The sequence below is a fragment of the Propithecus coquereli genome, unplaced genomic scaffold (assembly GCF_000956105.1).
Source record: "Propithecus coquereli isolate 6110/MARCELLA unplaced genomic scaffold, Pcoq_1.0 Scaffold196, whole genome shotgun sequence".
Classification (NCBI taxonomy): Eukaryota; Metazoa; Chordata; class Mammalia; order Primates; family Indriidae; genus Propithecus; species Propithecus coquereli.
The window spans coordinates 1,429,990-1,454,019 of NW_012144522.1; the positions used below are offsets into that span (position 1 = coordinate 1,429,990).

General features: G+C 43.8%; 2 protein-coding genes across 2 annotated transcripts; one reads left to right on the plus strand and one right to left on the minus strand.

The window, feature by feature from the left end:
• Window positions 1-1,499: 1,499 nt before the first annotated feature.
• Window positions 1,500-2,441, minus strand: LOC105809505 (vomeronasal type-1 receptor 4). Its single transcript, XM_012643326.1, has one exon. The coding sequence runs from the start codon at window positions 2,439-2,441 to the stop codon at window positions 1,500-1,502; it is 942 nt and encodes a 313-aa protein (XP_012498780.1).
• Window positions 2,442-12,632: 10,191 nt separating this feature from the next.
• FAM90A1 (family with sequence similarity 90, member A1) lies at window positions 12,633-17,389 on the plus strand. Its single transcript, XM_012643327.1, has 6 exons — window positions 12,633-12,704; window positions 13,139-13,311; window positions 14,063-14,237; window positions 14,672-14,871; window positions 15,350-15,455; window positions 16,409-17,389. The coding sequence occupies exons 1-6, from the start codon at window positions 12,633-12,635 to the stop codon at window positions 17,387-17,389; spliced, it is 1,707 nt and encodes a 568-aa protein (XP_012498781.1).
• Window positions 17,390-24,030: the final 6,641 nt, after the last annotated feature.

Sequence of the window (24,030 nt, forward strand, 5' to 3'; positions counted from 1 at the left end):
CTTTGAAAAGGTAAACAAGATCAGCAAACCTTTAGCTAGACTAAGATTAAAATAGAAAAGACCCAAATAAATTAAATCAGAAATGAGAAAGGAGCCATAACACCTGAGACCGCGGAAGTACAAAGAATTTTTAGTGAGTATTATGAATAAATATGCACCAACAAATTGGAAAACCTGAAAAAAACAGATAAATTCCTAAACACTTATAATCTGCCAATATTGAACCATTAAGAAATAGAAAACTTCAATCAACCAACAATGAGTAAAGAGATCAAAGCTCTAATAAAAAGGCTCCCTTCAAAAAAAAAAAACAACCCAGGACTTGATAGCTTCACTGCTAAATCTTACCAAATACTTAAAGAAAAACTAAAATGAATTTTACTCAAACTTTGCAAAAAAATAGAAGAGGAGGAAATACTTCCAAATTCATTCTAAGAGGCCAACATACCCTGTTACCAAAACCAGACAAGGCCACAACAACAAAACAAAACCACAGGCCAATATCTCTAATGAACATACAGACAAAAATCCTCAAGAAAATACTGGCAAACTGAATTCAACAAGACATTGAAAAGATCATTCACCATGATAAAGTGGGATTTATCTAAAGGATGGTTCAACATACGCATCTAATATATTTGACACATCACATTAACAAGGTCAAGGACAAAAAATATATATAATCACTTCAATAGATGCTGAAAAACCATTCAATAAAATTCAACATCTCTTCTGATAAAGACTGCCAAAAAACTTAGCATAGAATGCCACCTTCACTCCGTACTACCTCATGATTACATGAGAAGATTTTTTTCTTCACTTTCTTGAACAGGCATCTCACATTTTCTTACTTTTCCATGTAACATTTTCAATAATTTCATGCTTAGTTACTTTCTGTATAAATTTTTTCTGTCAGATTCCAAGTAGCCAACTCAAAGGCTTCTCCATAATCTTCAGATTGTTTCAGGATCTAATTTTTTTATAGCATGAACTTGGAACTAACTCTACTTCAGGCATTAATAACATTTCAATGATAGAAGTATTTACATAATAATTTCATGTTTCATTTGCAATTGTTCTTACTATTTATTGGTTATTGTTGGGATGGAAGTTCACTCTGTCTTGTTCGCCATTCTCTCATAATTCTGATCATTTCAAATTTATACTTAGAGTTCTGCAGGGATGAGTGAAGAAACAATGGAACCACCTTTTAAGTGAAGTATCACAAGAATGGAAAAACAAACACTACGTGTACTCGATGCTAAATTGGAACTAATCCATCAACACTTATGTGCACATAGGGAAGTAAAACTCAGTGGAAATCAAGCAGGTGGGAGGGGCAGGAGAGGATGGGTAAATTCACACCTAATGGGTACAATGCACACTATCTGGGTGACGGGCACACCTATAACTCTGACTCAAACGCTACAAAAGCAAATTATATAAACAAAATGTGTATACTCCCGTAATATTCTGAAATTTTAAAAATAAACAACAAATTACACGTTTATGATGGATTTGGGGGATTTTGTAATCTTTATCCAGGCAAAGCAAAGCCTGTGTTCTCTGGACACACGGCTCATGAGAATAAAGGGACATACAGTTGGGAAACACACACTGATTAAGGCTGAAGTGTTTACCAGTAAAATACCGGGATTATCCGAAAGAACAATACAAACTTGAAAAAGGCAGGAGAGGATGTAAGAAGACACAAACGTGCTCACCAGGACAAGGATACTGTGGGTAGCTCTGGACTCAGGGGAGGACCTGGGGGAGAGATGGTTCTTACGGATGTGTTGGACCTGCTGTTTGTGCCTGAACAGGATGAAAACCATGGAGCCGCTGGCCCAGAGCATGAGCCCCACACAGAACACGTCAGGGATTGACAACATTGGTACACATAGTGATACTGAGATTTCGTTATTACCTTCCCCAGAACAGTATCCCAAATCCTTTTTCATTGTGATGTTGGTGTTGCTCCATTTGCCAGTTACATACAAAAGAACGACAATATTTAGCATCATGTGCAGAATCCAGCACAGGAAAATAGAAAAGCCAATGTACTTGGGAGCCTTCTCTTTAAGCTCCGCCCACCTGGAGTTCCTGGGGCTGATCGTGATCACCTGGAAGACACTCAAGAGGCAGGTGGTGTTGATGGACACACCCCTGCCCACTCTGTGGACATAGAAGACAAGTTTGCATCCAATATCATTGAGGAAATGTATCAACCCCAAAGCTGCCATTGTCTGGGGGACTCCTTTAGAGAGGAGGGATAAGAAGTTGGCTACGATCAGGTGCTCAACAATCAAGTCCGTGGACCTCAACCTACACCCAGTGAAGTAAAGGAAGAGGTAATGGCAAAGAAGAGAGAAGTTCCCCAGGAGCCCAACCACAGTCTGTGATAAGCACACCACTCCTATAGCCAAATCCCTGGAGGCCATTCTGCCAGTTCCCAGTCACTGATACTTGTCTTCAGAGCCAGAAGATTCTGCATGGAAAAATGAGTCATGAGCTGCATTTATAGTGTCAACTGCAATCCGATATTCTCCATGTACCATTGGTTTTCTCTAAGAAATACTTAAAGTTGTTCTTTAATTAAGAGGCTTTCAAGAGTTGTATGTATAACCTTTAACGACCATTTACAACAGGTGAATCACCGCTATGATGGTCATACGTGTGGTAATTTCTTTTTTCGCAAATCTGTGAGGCAGGCATTGTAAAGAAGAGGAGGACATAGGCACAGAGAGGTGAAGTTATTTGCCTAAATTCACACTCTAATTAGGGGCAAAGTGGAGTCTTGAACCTGTCTGAGGGTTTTGCAAGGACAGTGCATTTAACCACTGTGCTGTACTAATGAAGAAAGATAGCTGTGTTCTTAGAATAACATCACCCTCTCCCCATTTTTTTTCCTTGCCATTTTATTTTAGTTTGGTAGTATGTTATTGCACAATTTTTGTCATAATAATTTCACATTGTGTAAAGATCTATTCTATAGGCTAATTTCCAAATACATAAAGCTTTAGAGATCTTAATAAAATATAGATGCACTTATTGCAGTTTAATACTACACGAACATGTTTCATGACAAGTTGGACTTAATGAATGCAAGACTGACTTAATGTCAGGATGGAACAGAAAGAAAACAACATTGTGAGCATTGGCTTTTGAATGAGAAACAAAGGAATAAAAGCACCCATCACATTCTCACTTCTTGCCCTAAATGACAGGATATAAAATGTTAATATGGGATAAAACAGTGTAAGGTAAAAGCTGAACTATTAACACTTAGATCATGTACTTATATCTATTAATGTCTGAGTTAAATAATTCATTATCCATGGGGCAAGAGTTGTGTTTCACTAAATTAAAATACATCAAATTTGCAAATTGGAATGGCTAATATTTGCATTTTATATAACTTCTTAATTGAAATTATACAGTTGGAGATTGATATTAGAATCTTTTTAAAGCAGAGAAAATATCATAAGATATATTTGAGGGTGAGAGCTGCTGTCTTTAACCTATCATTATAAAGTTACCTTTTGCTTAAGAGCTGCCTCCCCAGCTTCAAGAGGGAAAACTGTCTTACCATAATCGACAGACCATGACGTTTTCAGTAGAGAAGAATTACTGTCTCCATTAAGTTCTTCACACTCTCAGAGTAAGAGAAATCATTTCTAGTCCAGCAATTGCCATCCAGAGATGCTGTTTCTGAAAAGGATTACACTATCCTGTAGATTTAGCATAGTCTTCATCACAAGTATAGTGGCACGTCTCTAGTAATCTCGAAAATTTAGTCTAGGATTCCTATAAAATAGGGTGAACAGATTGATTTCAGAACCACAGTCCTTAAAGTGTAATCAGGCTTCACTATTACAGCAGATGGATTTCAGAACCACAGTCCTTAAGAACTTAAACAGGTTTCACCATTCCTGGGTTAAACAGCAACAATTAATTTCATTGACGATTATGCTAAATTACGTCAGGAGCAATCAGGGATTGCTGTAGGGTCTAGGGCCCCATCTCTCTTTACTAACTCAGCTTGTGCCCCAGAATTATTCCCCTTTCCTTTGTGGTTTTGGCACTAGACCAGTTTTAAACCCAGAACGATCCCTTCTTGTGATGCGATCACTTACCCAGGCTCTGGAAAGTTGTCCTTCCCTGCAGACCCTGCCTCTCAGACTGAAATAGAAAATATATCCCCAACTCCATCCCGCTGCCAGTATGGTGGGCTAAGTGTGAAGATTAAGGCAGCCAGACCTTGAGATATGGGTTTGTGAGTCTGTGACCTCACCTCCCTCAGAACTGCAATTATCTTTTCACCCACCGTGGCAATGACAGCGCCGTCTTGGGGAACTGAGAACATTGCAGAAAAACTTTTTTCGCAGTTGCTAATTACTAAAAACAATTACAAGTTTCTAGCTAGTATCTCTTAAGAGACTATTCGGAGCATTTGGGAGAGGCTCTCTTTTTCCCCATTTCCCTGGAGACAGGCAGGGAGGGAGCAGGAAACGCTGGGGTCCTGCAGGTGAGGCACTGGCAGCGAGGTGTCTTTGCCTCTTTGAATGCTCTCCTTTGTCGGGAAGTTCTACCCAAAGCAAATTCTTTCCTCGTCTTTGTCCCACCGAGCCACAAAATCATTAAATTATGTACAGACAAATGGAACCAGACAAAGTACCTGAGAAGGATTTTCAAAGAGATACAAGTAAAAGGAAAAAACAACGCAAAACACTCAATACCAATTTATTTGGAAGTCTAGATTACATGGATCAGATATATTAGGAATGAAGAGACAATACCTTTATCCATCCAGAGAAACTAATGCTGCTTACTGAATTGAAGCCCTTTACGCTTAATTTTTTGCTGAATTTTCAATATGGAGCACTGGTTGCTCTGGTAATAAATTAAGAAATATAAAGAACATTAATAAAACAAAAAGTTGGTTCTTTGAAAAGATAAAATTGACACTCCTCTTCCTAGATTAACAAGAAGCAGAAAAGAAAGGACTCTAATAAGCTCCATCAGGAATAAAAGAGGAGAAATTACAACCGATGTCACAGAAATACAAAATATTATCTATGAATACTATAAAAACCTCTATGCATATAAACTTGAAAATGTGGAGGAAATGGACAAATTCTGAGGAACAAACAGCCTCCCTAGGCTCAATCAGGAAGAAATAGAATTCCTGAACAGACCAATATCAAGTACTGAAATTGAAGCGCCAATAAAAAACATTCCTAAAAAGAAAAGTCCTGGACCAGATGGTTTCACACCCAGATTTTACCAGACCTACAAAGAAGAACTGGTGCCTATCCTGCAGAAATTATTCCACAACATCGAGAAGGAAGGAATCCTCCCCAACATGTTTTATGAAGCCAACATAACCCTGATACCAAAATCAGGAAAGGACGCAACAAAAAAAGAAAATTACAGACCAATATCCCTTATGAATATAGATACAAAAATTCTCAACAAAATCCCAGCAAACTGAATTCAGGTGTTTAAGAAAAAATAATCCATCACGACCAAGTGGGCTTCATCCCAGAGACGCAGGGATGGTTCGACATACGCAAATCTATAAATGTAATCCCCCACATAAATAGAAGCAAAAACACAGATCATATGATCCTCTCAATACACGCAGAAGCATTCGACAAAATTCAGCTCTCTTTTATGATAAGAACGCTTAACAAAATAGTCACAGATGGGACTTACCTGAAAATGATACAAGTCATATATGACTGCCGGTGTAGACCGATCCAGGCCTCTTCTGTCTCCCACTTTACCGTTATACTGGTGTGGAGGGAAAACTGAGAAGGGGAATCTCAGGAGAGACGACAGCATCGTCCTTCTGGACAAGCAGTTTGGCAGAGTCGGGTCGGCTGAGGAGTGTGGCTTCTGCCTGGCACCCGCCTCTGTCTGCGTGGGGCAGAGGGCTCGAAGGTGAATCCCCAGCACAGCGTGCCCTTGACCCTGGGGGAGATTATAAAGAAAATGCAGGAGGAGGTTGGAGTCACACCACCCTTGTACGTTGGTCGCCTCCCACGTCAGGGGCTCTGGGCCAAGCCCCTGGGATACAACCGACGTGAGGAGCAATGAGGGGCCTCCGGCAGCAGGGAGAGGATCCTCTGACCTTGTTCCTGTGGGTCTGAGGGTCTGCGTCCTTCCCCAGCAAAGGATCCTCTAGAACATTCCACGGAGGTTACATACAGCAAATCCTTCTTCGTTTGAATTTCTCAAGAAAGAAAAAAATATTATTTATCGACTTGAAAAACAAACAGCAGGGAATGAACAAGGCATCCATCATGTCAGCACAGAGGGTCACAGCGCTCAGGAACACAGAGCGTCTCCCTGGAGAGGGGAGAGTGAGGACAGGGGTCCCGTCCCTCGGTGCCTCCTTGTCCTGCAGCAGCAATGCAGAGGCAAGAGGACAGAAAGGCGGGTCGGCCTGTTCAGCCTCATGCCCTGCAAAGTTTTCCCCTGAGTTCTCCTTCCTACGAGGTCCCAGGTCCACCGTCTCTGAGGACGTCGGCTGCGGGAATCCGGGATCTCCCACAAACGGGACGTCACTCAGAGAGAGGCTCACAGGAGGAGAATCAGAGCCTGGGGAACTTCTCCCGGGTGCGACTTCGCATCCCTGGGGACGGAGGATGCGGCACGTCAGCCGTGGCCTTGCCCACCAGGGGCGCAGTGAGATGCGGAGGGAGCAGCGACGGCTGAGTCCTGACTCGGGACACGGTGCTGAACCTCCCTGCGTCTCAGACGTCTCCCGGGAGACGGGCCTGGCGCTGCAGTCCTCGCAGGAGTCTAGAAAGGATCACAGAGACATGCGTGTGGGAGCACCTGGAACATTCCTTGTTACCACAGTTGTGGAGTATGTACCTTCTATCCTCATCCCAGGGCTCTCGGCGTCTGATCTCACAGAGGTCCCGTCCGCAAAGCCATTCTCCTCGGCCTCCCTCGTGATCTCTTTGCTCCCCCTTCCACCACGTCTAGTCGGGCTCCCGCCTTGCTTGTTTGCAGAGCTCGCCTAAGCTGCTGTTGCCCCGAGCCCGCTTTCCCCTCCAAATCCTGATCGATCGCCCCCTCTTTCCTATTTGCCTTTTCCCTCCAAGGCTCGTGCAATTCCTGGGGTGCCGCAGAGCCTGGGGTTGTCAAGAGAGGGAGAATCCACAGGGAAGACAATGTAAAGGGGAACCTTGGGGAGCAGAATAGAAGAACACGTCCCCCCCACCGTCTCAGACTGCGTTCCCCGCCAGGAGCTTCTTGTTCTCAACCCATCAGAGGCCTTCCTCCGAAGAGAGCTGGACCCCGGCATGTGGAGGCTGAAAGAGTCTTTTCTCGGCAGCTTTGACGTCGAGGAGCATCTGGGAGTGTCCTCAGAAAGAGGGTGGGTTTTCAGCACTGGGAAGGGAAGTATAAGTAGGAAGAATCACGCGCAAAATAAATGAGGCCATGTGGGTTCTGGAAATGCCTTGGAGTCCATCGCTGATGGTTACAGAACCCAACCTTTCTGGAGCACCGAAGGCAACCTGGAGGGTCACAGCCCTCGGCAGCTTCAGCCCCAGCACAGTTGACACAGAGGCTCAGGCCGAGCCGGTGTCCACCCCCAAGCCTCTCTCCCACCGCTACTCCTGCCTGCTTCACCTCGATTTAGGGTTCAACAGAGCCCAGGCCTTCCCGCTCCTCTCGAGACATAAAATTCTGAAGGACACAATTTCCTGAAGTAAAAACACATTTCACCAGTGATTCCAGGGGAGGGATTTAAAGTTGTCCAAAGCTGTATTATTCAGTTATAAGAAATGACAGTGATCCAGCACCTCTGCTATTTTCCTGAATTGAACTCGAGCCCATCATGCGAAGTGAGGTATCACAAGATCAGAAGAATGGGCTCCACTTGTACTCGCCATCAAATTGGCACTAACCGATTAACACTAGGGTGCTCACATGGCAGTAATATTCTGCAGGCATTACGGGGATGGGGGGTAAACTCACAACTAAAGGACACGGGGAGCATTGCAGAGGGGAAGGGCGAGCCTCTAACCCTCGCCTGGGTGAGGCAAAGACATAAAATGTAACCGAAACGTTTGTACCCTCATAATACCCTGAAATAAAAAATACATAAATAAAATAAAATTGTCCAAAGATGAATGGAAAGAGTTGTAAGAACTGATTCTTGTTGACATGAGTGATCTGATGGGTTCAGTCAGACTATGTTTTAAGGAAATAACATTCTTTAATTTAGTTCTAGACACTAAAGGGAAGAGGACTGATGTCAGTATGACATTTTTGGAGAACAAAAACCACACAGACATGGAAGCGATATAGATATCTGTGTCTCCATTATCTGCCTTCCTATATATCTAAGTGCTATTTACTTTTATCATGGGCAGTAAGCATTGCATGTTTCTTAAGAGGGATTAGGGTTAGAGGTGCACTTCTGAAATTTTCATGTATGTAAAAATTACTTGGAGATCTTGTTAAAACGTAGATACTTATTTATGGGTTTGGGGCGGGACCTGAGATTCTCCATTTCGAGATCTCCAGTGACGCCAGTGTTGCTTATCTGTGGACCACACTTCGAGTGACTAGGCGCTAAAAGACTGAGGAAATTGTCAATGTATGACTTTGTAATCAAGGAACTTTCGAGAAATAAGAGGGTTTAACACAGCAGTAAGAAGGACAAAACTTTTTAATATTTACTATACACCGGATGTCATTCTAAGTGCTTTTATATGAATGTGTCAAATCACGAGGATAATCTATTTTTGTTTTCACGTGAGCCACCTTGAAGCAAAGTACACTAGTTTAAAACAACGCATTAGGCACTAACACCAGAGGCAGAGAAGTAAGGATATTTAAGTTCTAGAAATGTGGTCGTGTTGCATTCGCAGCAGTAGCCTGGCGACGTCTGGTAAACTGCAGACCTTCGGCTGAAGCAAGGACTCTGCCCCTCCGCGCACACGCCGGCAAATCTCCCGGTGAGAAAGTAGCCAGGAAGCAACTGGCTACAAAATCCCTCGCTGGAGTGCGCCCTCTCCTGGAGGGGTGAAGAAACCTCCTCCTTACCGACCTGGTGCCGCGCACTCTTGGTGCCGCGGCACTCCCTGAAATTAAATGTTACTAGAAATCCACAATGTCTGATTTGCAAACTTCCCTTCCAGCATTTGGTGCGTGAAATTGCTTAGGGCTTCCAAACAAATGTGCGCGTCCAGGGCACAGCTATTGGTGCTTCGCAGGAGGTAAGCGAGGTCTATCCGGTTGGCGCTTTTTTCTTTTTAATTTACTTTTTAAATTTTAAAAGCTAAAGAGGGTACAAGTGTTTATGTTACATGGATGAACTGAATAATGCCGAAGTCAGGGCTTTTAAAGATAGCAACCCTTGTGCCAACCATGCCACAGTTATGCCAAAAGGCATCTTGCCAGCATGCTGCAGATGTGGAGAATGTGCTTAAGAATCTACTAGAATGGGAAACTTTTCATTGTAAAAACAAAAACTTTTCTTCCTCCCATATGGATAGTTCTGAACCTTAGATATTTTTCCCCATCGGGTCAAAAGTATTTGATCGTGAGTGGAAGAATATGGTGCGGAAATCAGCCATTGGCAGTTTTCCATTTTTTTTGTGTGTAATATTTTTAATTTTTAAAAATTTTTAATTAACAAATAATAATTGTATATATTTATGGAGTACATTGTAATGCTTTGACATGTGGATTGATTGAGTCAGGCTCATTCAATATCCATCCACTCACCCACTTATCATTTTTTGTGGTGAGAACATTTGAAATTCACTCTCTTAGCAATTCTGAAATACACTTTGTTATTAACTGCAGTCACCATATTGTGCAACAGATCTGGAAAACTAATTTCTTCTCACTGAAACTTTGTGTGTGACTTTTATACTAGTATAATTCTGTGCGGGGTGCATATTAAGCATTAATTCAAGTGAAAATGTTTCAGAGAACATGATTCAGCCATTCAATTTTACAGCAATTGTAAATAAACCTGAGAAAATTTCTTATTGATGGCAAAACCAAACCAAAACAAAAACATGGTGTTTTTAGAGGAAGAGAGAACACACCAATTGACCTAGGATGGAACTTTTACCTGGAACCAGCCATTCCCATCTCCTAATCCTTCTCTTCTCCTTATTCTCAGAGCTTCTTCCTCAGATGAGATTATCTTGAGAAATAACAGCTGTATTTCGAGACTATGCCTTTTTGACGTCAGTATACTCTTCCCCATGCCATCACCATACCCACAGGCAGAAGGAACTCAACATGTGGAAAAGGCAACCTCCTCCTGTCCTTTGTCACAGGACAGATTCAGAAAGCCTGTAAGTGAGGACCCACCTGAATAGGACTGAGGGGCCCCACATCTGGATATCCCTCCATGAGAATTCTTGTAAATGCCCGTATCTCCTTATTCAGCCCCTGGTCTCTGCAGAGAGACGAGGCGCCACTCTGTCCTCAATACCCAGCTGCTCCCTGGATCCTGAGATCTCTAAATCCCTCTTAATCACTGAGCTCCTGTCCACACCCTGGAAGCCTGCTGGCCTTCCTCTTCCCCTCAGGGCTAAAAAGCAAATCCCACCAGTTCTAACACAGATGCCATGCCTGGAAGTGATGGATGACTTCTTGGAGTTCTCCCCATCTGAGCTGGGCTCCGATTCAGTGGATAAACAGAGAATTTGGGTGACCCATCTCCTTACAGGGACACCAGACAACCTAGTCCACGCCTGCACACATAGTAAGCCAGGCTGTTCTTAAACCTTGACTGTCATTGGCTCCCTGGAGACATCTCCAAAGTCTTGGTTGCCACTGAGCTTCCTGTCCCAGGAGACTGAGCTACCCCACACCCTGCAAGATGCAGAATGAACCAGCCAGTATGTGGACGTATGTATTAATATAAATATTTTAAACATGCAGAAAATAGTATATATATTGTTAAAAGTATATAGTTATATGTTAAACTTCAAAAGATCCTAGGGATGAAAAATACCAAATTATTGCTTCAGATGTACACAAGTGTGATAAAAATGAAAGTGCTAGGAACAGTATTGCTAAATAAAATATTACACCAAATCGGGAGAGGAAGAGATAATTAGATTACCCGTGATTGCATCACGTTCATTGGTTTAGGGTGGGAGGGGGAGTGTCCGGGGGAGAGTATAAAGCCCAGCTGCAGAAGGACCCTCTCCTCAGTCCATCTCTTCATTCATCCTGGGAGCCTCACGGTCTGGAGTAGAGTTTGCCCTGTGTCCACGCATCTGAGCAGTTACTGACGGGAAAGTCGACAACACGTTAGTTTCCATTACTATTTTGGGCCTTGGTTTATCCCGACACAAGAAATGTGACAGAGAAAGAACTCTCCAGTGGATGTTTTTAGGTGTTAAGTTAAGGATTAGTTAATTGTTTAAAAGTATTCATTAGGACACAGCCTGGTTAAAAAACACTTCAGAAATGTTAATTATTAGATAAAGGTCAAAATTTCTGAGGAATGGTCACCCAGCACCCTGATCTGAGTAGGGTGATGGATAGCAGTTATGGAGACCTGGTGCCTTTTGTGGGGAGGTTTTAAAGATTGAAAGTGATTTTTTCACTTATTTTTTGTTACAACGTACTCGTCGCTGCTTATTAGGAGCTGGTTAAATTTTAGGGCCATGAGCCTCAACCGATAGATAAAACCCAGCAAGATCTCAGCTGTGAGCTCCCAGTCCAATGGTGGAGGCAAGAATTATTCTACCTGAGTTTGTACTTGAAAAATGCTTCCTCACTTCTCAATTGTGGTAGTTGAATTTTGAGAGGAAAGCATATCTCATTCTAGGTTTACAAATACATTTGCCAAATAATTAGATGTGGCATTCCCCGATCCTTTCTTTTCTGTTTCCATGGCAATGATCTATATGATAAATTTCATCGTCTGTTTATGACAGTCTGTGGAAAGGTATTCTATTGCTGTTTTCAAGGAAATACCACATTTTTCTAATGTGTTCTGCTTGTTTTTCCATTAGTTTCCACTTAGTTTTTGATTCATCTGTCTCTTTATTTGCTAATCTTTTGTCTTTCTGTCTCTAATTTCTTAAGATGAGCACCTCCTATAAATTTTATCTTTCTTCAATAATGTGTTCGTGTAGACCAGGACATTTCCCTTGAACCCAGGTTTTTCTCTGCTCATAAGTTTGGACATAAAAGTGCTTTATCTTTTATTTTCTTAGCACTTAATGATTTCCATCTGACTCTCATTTTTGATATCAAGGAATTTCAAGGAATGTGTTTCGTAGTTTAAAACGTACTTAATATCATAAAGAAGCCAAATAATGTAGTTATATCTAATTTTGCATTCCATATGTAGCAAACAAGCTAAGTCTAGTGAACAAAGTTCTTTTTGTTTTGTTTTTTTAATTTATCACCATATTTTTCATTCACATTGGTACTGTGTTACTTGGAGGAGAAGGATATGTGTGTGCAGTTTGAACGACAGGGTCCTAGTTCCGATGGTGGGCACAGAGGAGAGTGAGGGCTGACTGCATCCCGTAAGCGGGAGAGTACAGGGAGACAGAGAATTCAGTGGTCTCATTTTCTACCCTCCACAGGGAAACAGAACCCCTCACACAGGACCAATACCAATGGACCCCAACACTCTCTCCATGGAACAGGGGAAGCAGCTCTTAAAGCAGTGTGGGATCCCCCAAAGAGACGTAAGTACGGGAGAAGCTGGGTGGGGTGTGGCGTGGATGGGACAGTCTAGGGCCAGTGCTGAGGCAGGTTCTCCTCCCATGACCAGAGGTGATATTCAGTGTTTAAAAACCTTAATATACAGCACTGACCAACTGCAAAGGACATGGGATCCCCGAGGATGGACATGGGTATTTGCCCGTGCTGTGGCCCCTCACTTTCCACCTGGGAACACCAGCATTTCCTTAACACTCCTGGCTTTCAGCCCTTGGTGCCAATTGGAGGTCATTAGTAAACTCTCCATGGGCTATGTCATTAAGGAATTTCAGATGGTTTAGCGGTACATTAAAAAACTTGAGAAATTGGGAGTGTATCTTCCTGTATCTCAAGACTTCATCCTGCCTGCAGAATTGCAATTGTATCTCAATTCCAATTGTATCTCAATTCTCTTTATCAGATTGATTTGATGACAGAGAAATATGTAGTTCTTGCTTCTGTGGAGGTTCTGCTACGATTTCCTCTGATGCCAGGAGAGAATCCAACAGCCCGCTGTGTCTCGGATAAAAAATGTCAGCCTTCTGTGGACCCGACGCACGCAATTTCAGGAAGATGTGGAGACCAAGAGGAGAGGTAAGACAAATGCCAGGGAGAAATGAGGACAGATCTGGAGGGATTTCCCAGGGGGCAGAGTGTGGGCTCTAGGTTTCTGCCTGAACTGCGGGGGAGGCTTCTGTCCTACGTGTCCCTCCCCATGACAGGGTGTTATTTCTGAGTTGCCTGGTGTGAATTTGCAGATATATGTCAGCTCGCACAGGCATCTTCAGCTTGCTGGTCCTTGCGTGGCTTTATGCATGCCTCTGTGAAAAGGCAGGTGGTTATGGGGTCTTATGGGAAATGTCATAAGTGTTCATTAGCTGAAACATCAGAGCTTTGCGAAGCTTTGTCAGAGCACCTGATAGGCTTTCTGAGTTAAGAACGCACTCTGCAAAAACAATGCATTTCCTAGAAATATGCAGGGAAAAAAATCAATAGCTGTTGGCTGCCTGTCTATTTGCTTTGACAAATATTGTTAGAGGCTTTATGCTTGGAGGGAGTGACTGGACAAAAAATCAGAGCCCAGAATACTTTTACTCAAGGGTGCAAATCTAATTCCTCCATCTATAAGTCAAGTGGTCTTTCCTCAGGCAGTGTCCTCTTCTGGGAGTAGGTCATGTTGGGAGAGGATCACACAATGGGACATCAATTCACGAGGAGATCAGATTACGGTGGGTGGGACTTAGTGGTCAGGGAGTCCCTCCCATCCTTCCTGTGGAAGTAGGGGTATGAGGGATTTTTTTTTCCTGTGTCTTCACAACTCTTTTGGTCTTTTTCTTATGACTAGGAAGTCCAACAATCAATTAATGAGCAAGACTAACAAGAAGTCCAACAACGTGAAGCAGGTGGCAGGTCATTACCTACATCATCAGCCTCAAAGACCCTCTAACGCCAAGACCCCGGGGAAGCAGAGGAGGCCCGTGGGGCAGAGGGCTCCCCTAGCAGAGGAGGAAGAAGCTGGGGTAAGTGGAGGCTGGAACTTTCAAGAACCTACGGGTGTGCATGGACCCCAGAGAGTGGGTTTAAACAGGGAAACGTGTGTCTATAACTCAGTTGTTCTTCCTTATCCAAGGCGGAGCTGGTATGAGTCTCCTCGCCTGGCTGACTGGCCCACTCAGAGCCTCTGAGGAGCGACCTCATTCCCTATTCAGTGTCATGTCCAGCTGGTGTTTGTCCAGTCTTCAAACTCTGTTTCATTATCATGACCATTAGATACAAAAGTTCTTCCTCTTCAGGGCTCTAGACAGAGCCATGATATCCTGAATTTCCTGTAACTAATAGACCATGGGTCTGTGTCCCCTCCCCCAAACTGGTATCTAACTCCAAAGATCTGTCCTTATAGTAACCTGTGAAATCTGCAACTGACCCACTGACCACCCTCCTCCTCCACCCACAGGTGAAATGCAAGAACTGCAGAGCCTTTGGGGACACGGCCAGGAGCACGCGGTGCCCCATGAAGTGCTGGGATGGGGCCCTTCCTCTCCAGCCTTTGGGCTCAAATAAGGAGAAGGAGAACCTGAAACCAACCAAGCCCCAGCAACTCCAGGCTCCAGCGCCCTTTAAGGACAACAATGGAGAGCAAGAACAAAGACACAGGTGAGGACTCAGCAGGGTCAGAATGATCCTTGAGCTTTGGAATCTAAGAAGACGGTGTCTCCCCCTCTACCCTTTCTGTACAGCCATCTCTAGGCACAGACAGGAAAACTCCAAAGAGAAGGAGATGGGAGCTTTCTGACCCCCAGGGCCACACTCAGCTCCCTCTAGTGCTGAGAATCCCGAAAGGGGAGGCCGTGGAATTCCTTGGGAAGTTTCACATAGCAGGCAGAGCAGCAAAGCGTCTACATGACAGTGTATGATGCTTGAGCCAGGGACACGTGGGGGAGCTTCCTGGCAGCGGGGGCTGCCTCTGAGAAAAGGGACGGGGGGGCCTTCGCAAAGTTCTGAGGGGCCCGAATGCCTCCCTCGCTCAAAACTAGGGCTAGGACTGGGCTCCAGGATTGTGCTTGGTTCCCAGGCACGAGTGTGGGCAGGAAGGTCAGCCACATCCAGACAGTTAACGAGATCTGTTCTGCAGGCAAGAACAGCAAAGACGAGCTGCACCAGGGACATTCCCCAGGAGGCCCCAAGAGGCGATGCAACGGGACTGGGAGGAACTGGCAGAACCTTGTCCCTATCTGAGGGTAGGTCTCAACCCCTCTTCCCTGCTGTTTCTCTTCTGGGCCCCCTGATTTGCTTCACTTCTGCATCCCTCATATACAGGAATTAAAAGGCCCAGGCTGCCCTACAGGAGAACTGTTTTATTTGTGTACTTTCCACATTCCAGTTGCCAACCTCTTTACTTGAATATTTGTTTTTGTGCTATTATTTGCATGTTGGCCAGCACATGCTAGTGGAGGCCTTTCTGTGCATGTAGGAAGTGTTTTTTAGCAGATACCTTCTGCAATGCTATATGCAGTCAAGGCGTCTGTTAAATTTTTATACATACTCCCAAATTGCCCTTCAAAAGGACATGTGCTATTTACACTTTCCACATTTGTAGGGAAATGCTGCATTCCCTTGATCTAAACAACAGACGATACAAAGAAATTTTAATTGTCATATCTGATAGACTAAAAATCGTATTGCTCCTGTATTTCCCCCCCTACTCATTCCTGCTGTGGGAAGTTCTGCAAATGTTCAACGGCCATTTATAGGTCTTTTTTTTTTTTTTAGAAATTTAAATTTTACATTTACTATCTCTTTATATTGAGCTGTCCCTGTTTTGGGTCCTGAGTTAGCAGAAATACTGATGCATTTGTTATTTTTCTCTTTTTTATTATATTAACCTGCCATTTGTCCTTTGTCCTAACCTGCTTATTACGTTCCAACAGTTTCCTTTTTTGTTTGTTGGTTTTGGGGGTTTTTTTGTTGTTGTTTTTATAAACAGGGTTCTTATTGTGTTGCCCAGACTGATCACAAACTCCTAGGCTCAAGCTATCCTCCTGCCTCAGCCTCCCAAAGTGTTGGGATTACAGGTGTGAGCCGCCACGCCCAGCCTCTGTTTCAATATGGTTGAATATGTGAGCTCTGTGCTTTGTACAGTGTGAGCATTCTGACTCCTGAGGTGTCTAACGTGCAATTTCTTCTCCCACAGCAACCTACCATGCCCCCGCCTGTGCAAACCACCAAGAAAAGACCTGCCCCGAACTCTGTTCCCAAACGTCGGCCACCTGTGAAGACACCTGAGTCGAGATCATTCTTCCCTTCGTGTCACAACAAAAGACCTGAACTGAGCACCTCTGGACCAACCAAAGGACATGAGAGGGGATTCACTGACTCCCCCCACCCTGCTTTAAAGCGCTGCTCCCAGGACCCCACGGGACCAAGCTCCCCCACGTGTCCCTGGCTCAGTGCCAGGCAGGCAGCCCACGTGCCTGAGGTTTTCTCCCACACTGTTCTCCAGCCTTCCGTGAAGGCTCTTGCCCCAGGTCCCGTCTTTAAGCCCCAGGCACGAATCAAACGTCCTGATGCGGATTCAAAGCCCAGGCCACAGCCGGTCAGACAAGAGCGTGGCCAGGACTCCACACGGAGAATCCGGGAGTGGGGAAAGAGGCCTGTCCCGGTCCCCAACCAGACGTACCCAAACCCCCAGAAGAAAGCCCGGCTCAGCTCCTTCCCCACTCCCCAGCTGGGAACTCGTCGTCCTGACCCGGGGACTGTCCAGGCCCTCCAGCCTCCTCGCAGGACAAGCGGACTTGGACCCAGCCAGGCACCCAAGGTGACTGCGAAGACGGCACCCGCGAAGGAAGCAGCCCTGCAGCCCGGGGCCTTCCTCCAGCCCCTGCCCGTCTCTGCTCTCCTGAGCCCCGCCCAGGACCCCGTCCCCCAGCCTCACCCGTCCAGTCACGGTCCAGGCCAGCCCAGCCGAGCCGCCTCCCCGCGATGCGACGAGGGGCTGCAGAGCTCCGCGCTCGGAACCGCTCCCAGATCGCGCGCTCCGGGGAGGGCCGCCCGCGCCGCTCGGAGCCCTCGCGTTTCAGCCGTGTCTGAGCGTCGGGGTCCCGGGGTCCCGAGGAGCGTCCTGTATGAGGACCTTCTGGTTTCTTCCTCCTCCGAGGACAGTGACGGAGAGTGAGAGCCCCGCCCCAAGGCAGAGAAGTCGTGGCCTCAAGCCCACCCGACCTGCACGTGGCTGGGGGCCTGCGGAGGGGCAGAGGCCGGGAGCAGTCGCCTGCGGTGCGAGCGCAGACGGTGGGGCCCGGACGCACCGGGGATGGTGGCAGACACCGCCTATGGAAATCGTGTGAATTTCAATCGTATGCAAAACGGAGCTTAGGAGACCGTCGCAGGAATCCTTTGTAAATTAGATACAATTATGCGAGAAACTGAGTCAACATAAGGAAATGATATTAGGCTATAATGTCAATAGAAAGGTATGAAATTCATCTGTGAGAATGAGCAAATGACTAAAATTTGGGTAGCTCTAGGCTGAGCTATGGCTGTGGAAAGGTCTGTCTTTTAAACAGTGCGCTTTCCTGGGTCTGGAGGTTTTGATTCTGAAGGAGCATTTTAGCGGGAAACTCCCTTAGCCTTGGGGAAATGGGGAATATTTTTTTCCTGGAGGAATTTGGTGTTATTGATGAGTTCATTAAATATTTAAGAAACGGTTTATCACCATACCCTGTGAATGGTTCCAGAAGACTTTAAAAGGGAATTACTCAATTGACTTTATAAAGCTAATTTAACACTGATTTCCACTGTGATAGAATGTCTCAATGAGCTCATCTAGGTGGGGATACCAGTGTTATCAACACTGGAGTTATTTAGGGGATTAAATGAATTATGTAAAGCACTTAAATAATCAATGACATATGATAAGTACTAACCATGTTACTGTTATTATCACACCAAAGGGAACAATTGGCTAACCTCAATTATAAATGAAATTTCAATTATTTCTTTTAACCTTGTACATTTTGTTATTAAAGGTCACTGTAAAATTATGTTTGGTTAATGTTTTCCAATATTAATAAAATTCTCTGAACTTTATCTAACATGCTTCTAGGTGTGTTGATTTTTTCCCTATCACCTCAGGCCAATTTCCTTCATTTTCAATCATCAATTTTTACTTACTTGAGTAAAGAGGACCTGGTCACATACAGTGTCATCCACAGACTGTAGGTTGTAAGAAATACAAATGCTTGGGCACAAACCACCCCTACTGAATCAGTATCTGCGGTTAAATAGGAGCCCCACGTGTTTCATATTTTGGGTAGAATGTGATAAGCACGAAAATAGATGGATTCTCGATTGGCTACTCATTGGTATCACCTGGGGAACTTTAAAAACTATTCATGATTGGGTCCTACCCCCAGAGATATTAATTTATTAAGGCCTGTTGAGGCCTGGATACAGTGATTGTTAAACCCCCTGCAGTTATTTCAAACTTGTGGTGAAGGTTCAGAGACACTGGAGGGAGAGGACAAGGATGATGCTTCACCTTCTCCCTTTTTCCTCTTGGAAGGAAACACTGCCATGAGTCAAGAGAAAGCATCTGGCTCTCTAGAGAGTGGGGTTTCACTGAAAGGAACAAAGCACATGTCCCCTTTTTCCCCAGGAGGTTCTGTCTCGGAGAGATTTGCTGTCTCTCCAGGACCTTGTCCCTAAAACACAATGGGGTGGAAGTCTCCAGGCTGCCTCCTGGTTGAGGCCCCAAACCCATGAAAAGATCAAGGGCAGTAAAGAAAATCAGCTTCAGCTACTTGTGTCCTTTAATGTGGTGATTTTAAACACATGTTACACAAGAGCCATTTTTTTCAACCTTGGGCTACCCAATTTCCTGTGTCAAAGGAAAGAGGTTCATTTGACACAGAAATTAAACACCAAGCACACCCACTGAGGGATGCAATATGACAACATGACAGAAGACCCACAAGCTTCAGGGTCCCAGTGCGTCTTCTTAGCTCCTTGTCCCCAGCCCCGCTCAGCAAGTTGGAGAATCCCTAGAGCATTTGGAATCGTGAGACCAGCGATCACCCCTTAAGGTTTGATAAAAGCAAATTTCAGGTTCCACAAAAACATTCTCATTCAGTTGGATCCAGATATCTGTGGTTTTACTTGGTGTTTTACATGTTTTTGAGGCAGGTAATTGAGAGACAAGTTGAAGAAAATCTCATAAAGAAATCGTGAATTCCGGGCCTGAGCTGGTATGAACTGTGTCTGTCTGTGGCGTGTTATTTCCACCCTCTTGCTGTTCTTTCCCTCATCTGTGCAGCCAGGTCAGTTTGACAAATCTGAAGAGAAAAAGTTTGAAAGGGGATATTTATGCCCCTTTTCTATATTTTAAAATTTTTATTTATTTATACATGTAAATATATTTATTAAAAACAAACATTGTGTTTATTTATTTATTGAAGACAAAGGATTTATTCAGTGTGAAGATGTTAGATAGTTAGGATCTCCGGCTCTTCCTGAGAAAAGGGTGCCCTGCTTTGGTGCTGTCTCGAGCAATTGCCCCACCTGGGAAGAAGGATAAGGGCGGTGTTGTCCCACCCTTAATCCTATCCTAAGCAACTGCTACACCTGGGGAAGGAGGGAATGAAGGCTTTCTAAATGTAGGCGGGGCTGTGTGAGTTTATGTGAGTGTGTCTTACTGGGTATGATGTGAGAGTGACTTTGTTATGCAAGGCGTCTTGAGTGCCCATGTGGTTATGTGCGTGAGCGTATGCGACTATATTTGAGTGTGCGGCAGGCATCTGTCCGGGAGCTGTCTATGTGTGTATGGTAGGGGTTGTCCACCATTACGGCTCTATCTCTGTTTAGTAAATTGGAGGACAATGAATAGTATTGGCCCAGGATCAAATATTGGATTTGTTTAAGGAAACACCGAAGGACTAATTTGATCTCGTATTGTATTAATTAATTATAAGAGCAAATGAGACTAATTACTGAAAATTCAGGAAAACATAGTCTTGAGTTTCAAGATAACCACTGAATTCTTTGAATTAAGGAAGTAATATTGACTTATCTGATAGTTTTTAAAAAATTGTAAAAGCTGAGTGTTGAACCTTTTGATCCCAGCACTTTTACTTGTAAAAAATACTAACAAATTATTATATTCCGTGAATATTGTTCTGTTAAGACATCATGCCCCTACTGGTAATGGGGGAAATGTCATTATTCATATATACATTTATCTAGGAAAATTCCGTATCACCTACACTTCCAAATTAATTGGGATCTAGTTGTACGAAAGACCAATAATTTCTAAATAAAAATTATTATCATTTTCTTCTCTTGTTTATTTTACTCTTTGAGAATCTTCTCAGGTGATTTGTTTCGATTCTCTTCTCAAAACTTAAATACTGGACCAGCTCAGTGGTCTGAAGATTAGGAAAAATCTCACTTTTGAGCAGTAGAAGAACTTCTCAGGGAGCAGAAAATTCAGTGAGACACACGTGCCTGAGCCCGTCCCTCAAGTTTCAGACCTCAGTATCAGCTATTCCTTCAATGCGAGACCCTCTCTGCCCCCTGGGAGCAAGGAAATGAAAGAGCCCCAACACAACAACAGTTTCTTTGGAGATGATCACTGCAAACTTATAATTGGTTTTGAGTAATTAACAACTGATAAAAAAAAGTTTTTCACAAATATCCTCACTTCCCCAAGCCTGTCCTCTCATCGCAGCTACAGGTGAAAAGATAACTACCCTCCCAAGGGAAGGTGAGGTCACACAGTCACCAACCCGTATTTCAGGGTCTGGCATCCGCCCTTCCTCCCACGCAAGTCCTGCTCGCTGCGACCGCCACTGCGCCTGCAGTCCTGGCAGTCGGAGGAGCCAGGTGAGCATTTTCTATTTCAGTCTGAGACGCAGAGTCTGCCAGGAAGGATGCAAGATGAGAGCTTGCGCAAATGACAATTGAGAAAAAGGGAAGCATCGGGGTGGGAACTTAGTCTGTGGCCACAGCTGCCCAAAGAAGGAATAATTGTGAGGCCTGAGCTATGCTAGGAGAGAGATGAGGCTCTAGACCCCACATTAATCCCTGATGTCACAGAATATAATGTAGTGTGATCCAAAAGGACACTGTTTGTGTTAGACACAAGTGGCAGTGAAACCTGATTTGTAATGTGCTTAAGGACGTTAGTTTCAAAATTAATGTGCTGTTCACTCCGTCCTAGCAGAATTATAGACTGGATTTTCAGAATTACTAACAGGGCACTATCAGAACATCATGCTTGTAAAGAGAAGTGATAAATCCACAGGAGTCACCTAACCTGTGCAGACATCGTGTATCCAAGTGGCAATTGCTAGAACAGAAATGTTCTCTCTAATTCTTTTTTTTTTTTTTTTGAGATAGGGTCTCACTCTCTCTTGCCCAGGCTAGAGTGCCGTGGCGTCAGCCTAGCTCACAGCAACCTCAAACTCCTGGGCTCAAGCGATCCTCCTGCCTCAGCCTCCTGGGTAGCTGGGATTACAGGCAGGCACCTCCATGCCTGGCTAATTTTTTCTATTTTTAGTTGTTTGCTAATTTCTTTCTATTTTTAGTAGAGACGGGGTCTTGCTCTTGCTCAGGCTGGTATCAAACTCCTGAGCTCAAGCGATCCACCCGCCTTGGCCTCCCAGAGTGCTAGGATTACAGGCATGAGCCACCACACCCGGCCTCTCTAATTCTTAATGCATGAATGCTTAACAGAAGCAATAACTGTTTTCCCCTGAAAACATCCCTGGTCTCTTGGTATTGAGGGATTGTTCTCCATTTTCAACTTAGAGAAGGAGCATTTGAGGAGGTGATAACATTACATACTGGTTTTCAGACAGCAGCCCCGAGACACAAAAGTTTCTTCTGCTGTATTCTCTAGTTTACCCATATTCTCATATCGATCCTGGACTGTACAATTTTGATTTGTAAAATACACAAAATTTTAACATTTTAGATATTCTATGTTGTACATGAGACTTATATTTAATATATCTCACATATCATGCCTTATTGCTACTACTTTCGCTTGCATCTGGTATTAACATATAGATTAGTGTATGATTTGAAATTAGTAACATTAGTTTTATACCTTACACTATTTTATCACATATTGGTGTTTCCTGTCCTATAATTAGAGCACAGCATAGTGTTCAGGGATTCCTGTGATAGGTTCTATTTCATTTTTGGCATAAAAGCCAAAGCTAATGGCTGTTGCCATCTCAAGGTAGAGGCAATTGTGTATTCTTTAAATACAGTTTGTCATGGAGCAATTCCCTGCAGAATTATCTGATAATTCTGCATCTACATTTTGCTAAGATACCTAAATCTTAATGATAATTGGTATTGACTTGGACAACAAATCTTCACAGAGAGACGAATCCTTGTTACAAACAAATTTATAAAACAAAATACCGCCAATCTAAAAATAGTATGTCAAGGATGAAAACAACAAAACATACATCTACATTATGTCAAGAACACAGTTCAATAGCTCTCTGTAGAGCAGAGTGTTTGTTTAAATTCACTTCTTTTTTTTTTTTTTTTTTTTTTTTTTTTTAACTAACCCTACCATGTTTAAGTTCTACTTTGGTGTAAAATACTTGGGAATTTAGACAAATCATTAACATTACCTAAATGTTAATTATCCTCCCAAAGGAAATAAAAGTACTGTACTGCATTTGCAAGGGTGATTCATATTTCGTGAGCGCTCTTTTGAGGTGATATACTCGACTTTTCAAAACCCATAAATAAAAGAAAAATTTTAGGGAAACATTTCTAAGTGGGCAACTATATAAGTGAAGAATATGGAATTTTGGTTGATATGAATAACTGCAGCTCACGCCTCAAATTTCCATGCAGGAATCTCTGTCTCTGAAGACAATTATCAGACACTGGGAACTGAGAGGATGGCCTCCAGGGATTTGGCAATAGGAATGATCTTTCTATCACAGACTATAGCTGGAATCCTGGGAAATTTCTCTGTTCTTTACCATTATGTCTTCCTCCACTTTACGGAATGCAGGTTGAGATCCACAGATTTGATTGTGAAGCATCTGACTGGAGCCAACTGCTTAGTCATTCTGTCTAAAGTTCCCCAAACGATGGCAGCTTTCGGAATGAAAGATTTCCTTGGCGATATTGGATGCAAACTTGTTTTCTATCTTCACAGAGTGTTCAGGGATGTGTCCATTAGCACCACCTGCCTCTTGAGTGTCTTCCAGGTGATCACGGTCAGTTCCTGGAACTCCAGGTGGGCAGAACTTAAAGGAAAAGCTCACAAGTACGTGGGTACCTCCAGTATCCTCTGCTGGATTCTATGTGTGGCGCTAAATAGTATAGTTCCTATGTATGTGACTGGCAAATGGAGTAACAAAAATATCACAAAGAAAATTGATTATGGCTACTGTTACGCTGTAATTCCTGGCAAAGTCATGGAGTCATTTTATGTAGCACTGGTACTCTTCCGTGATGCTCTTTGTGTGGGCCTCATGCTCTGGTCCAGCGGCTCCATGGTTTTCATCCTGCACAGGCACAAGCAGAGGGTTCAACACATTCACAGGAACAATCGCTCCCCAAGATCATCCCCTGAGTCCAGGGCTACCCAAAGCGTCCTTGTCCTGGTGAGCACTTTTGTATCTTTGTGCATTCTTTCCTCCGTCTTTCACATTTGTGTAACTGTTTTCAGTAACCTTAGTTTGTGGCTGGGGAACATCTCTGCACTCATCACTGGGTGTTTCCCAACTGTCACCCCCTACATTCTCATGAGCCATGACTCCAGAGTATCCAGGCATGGCTTTG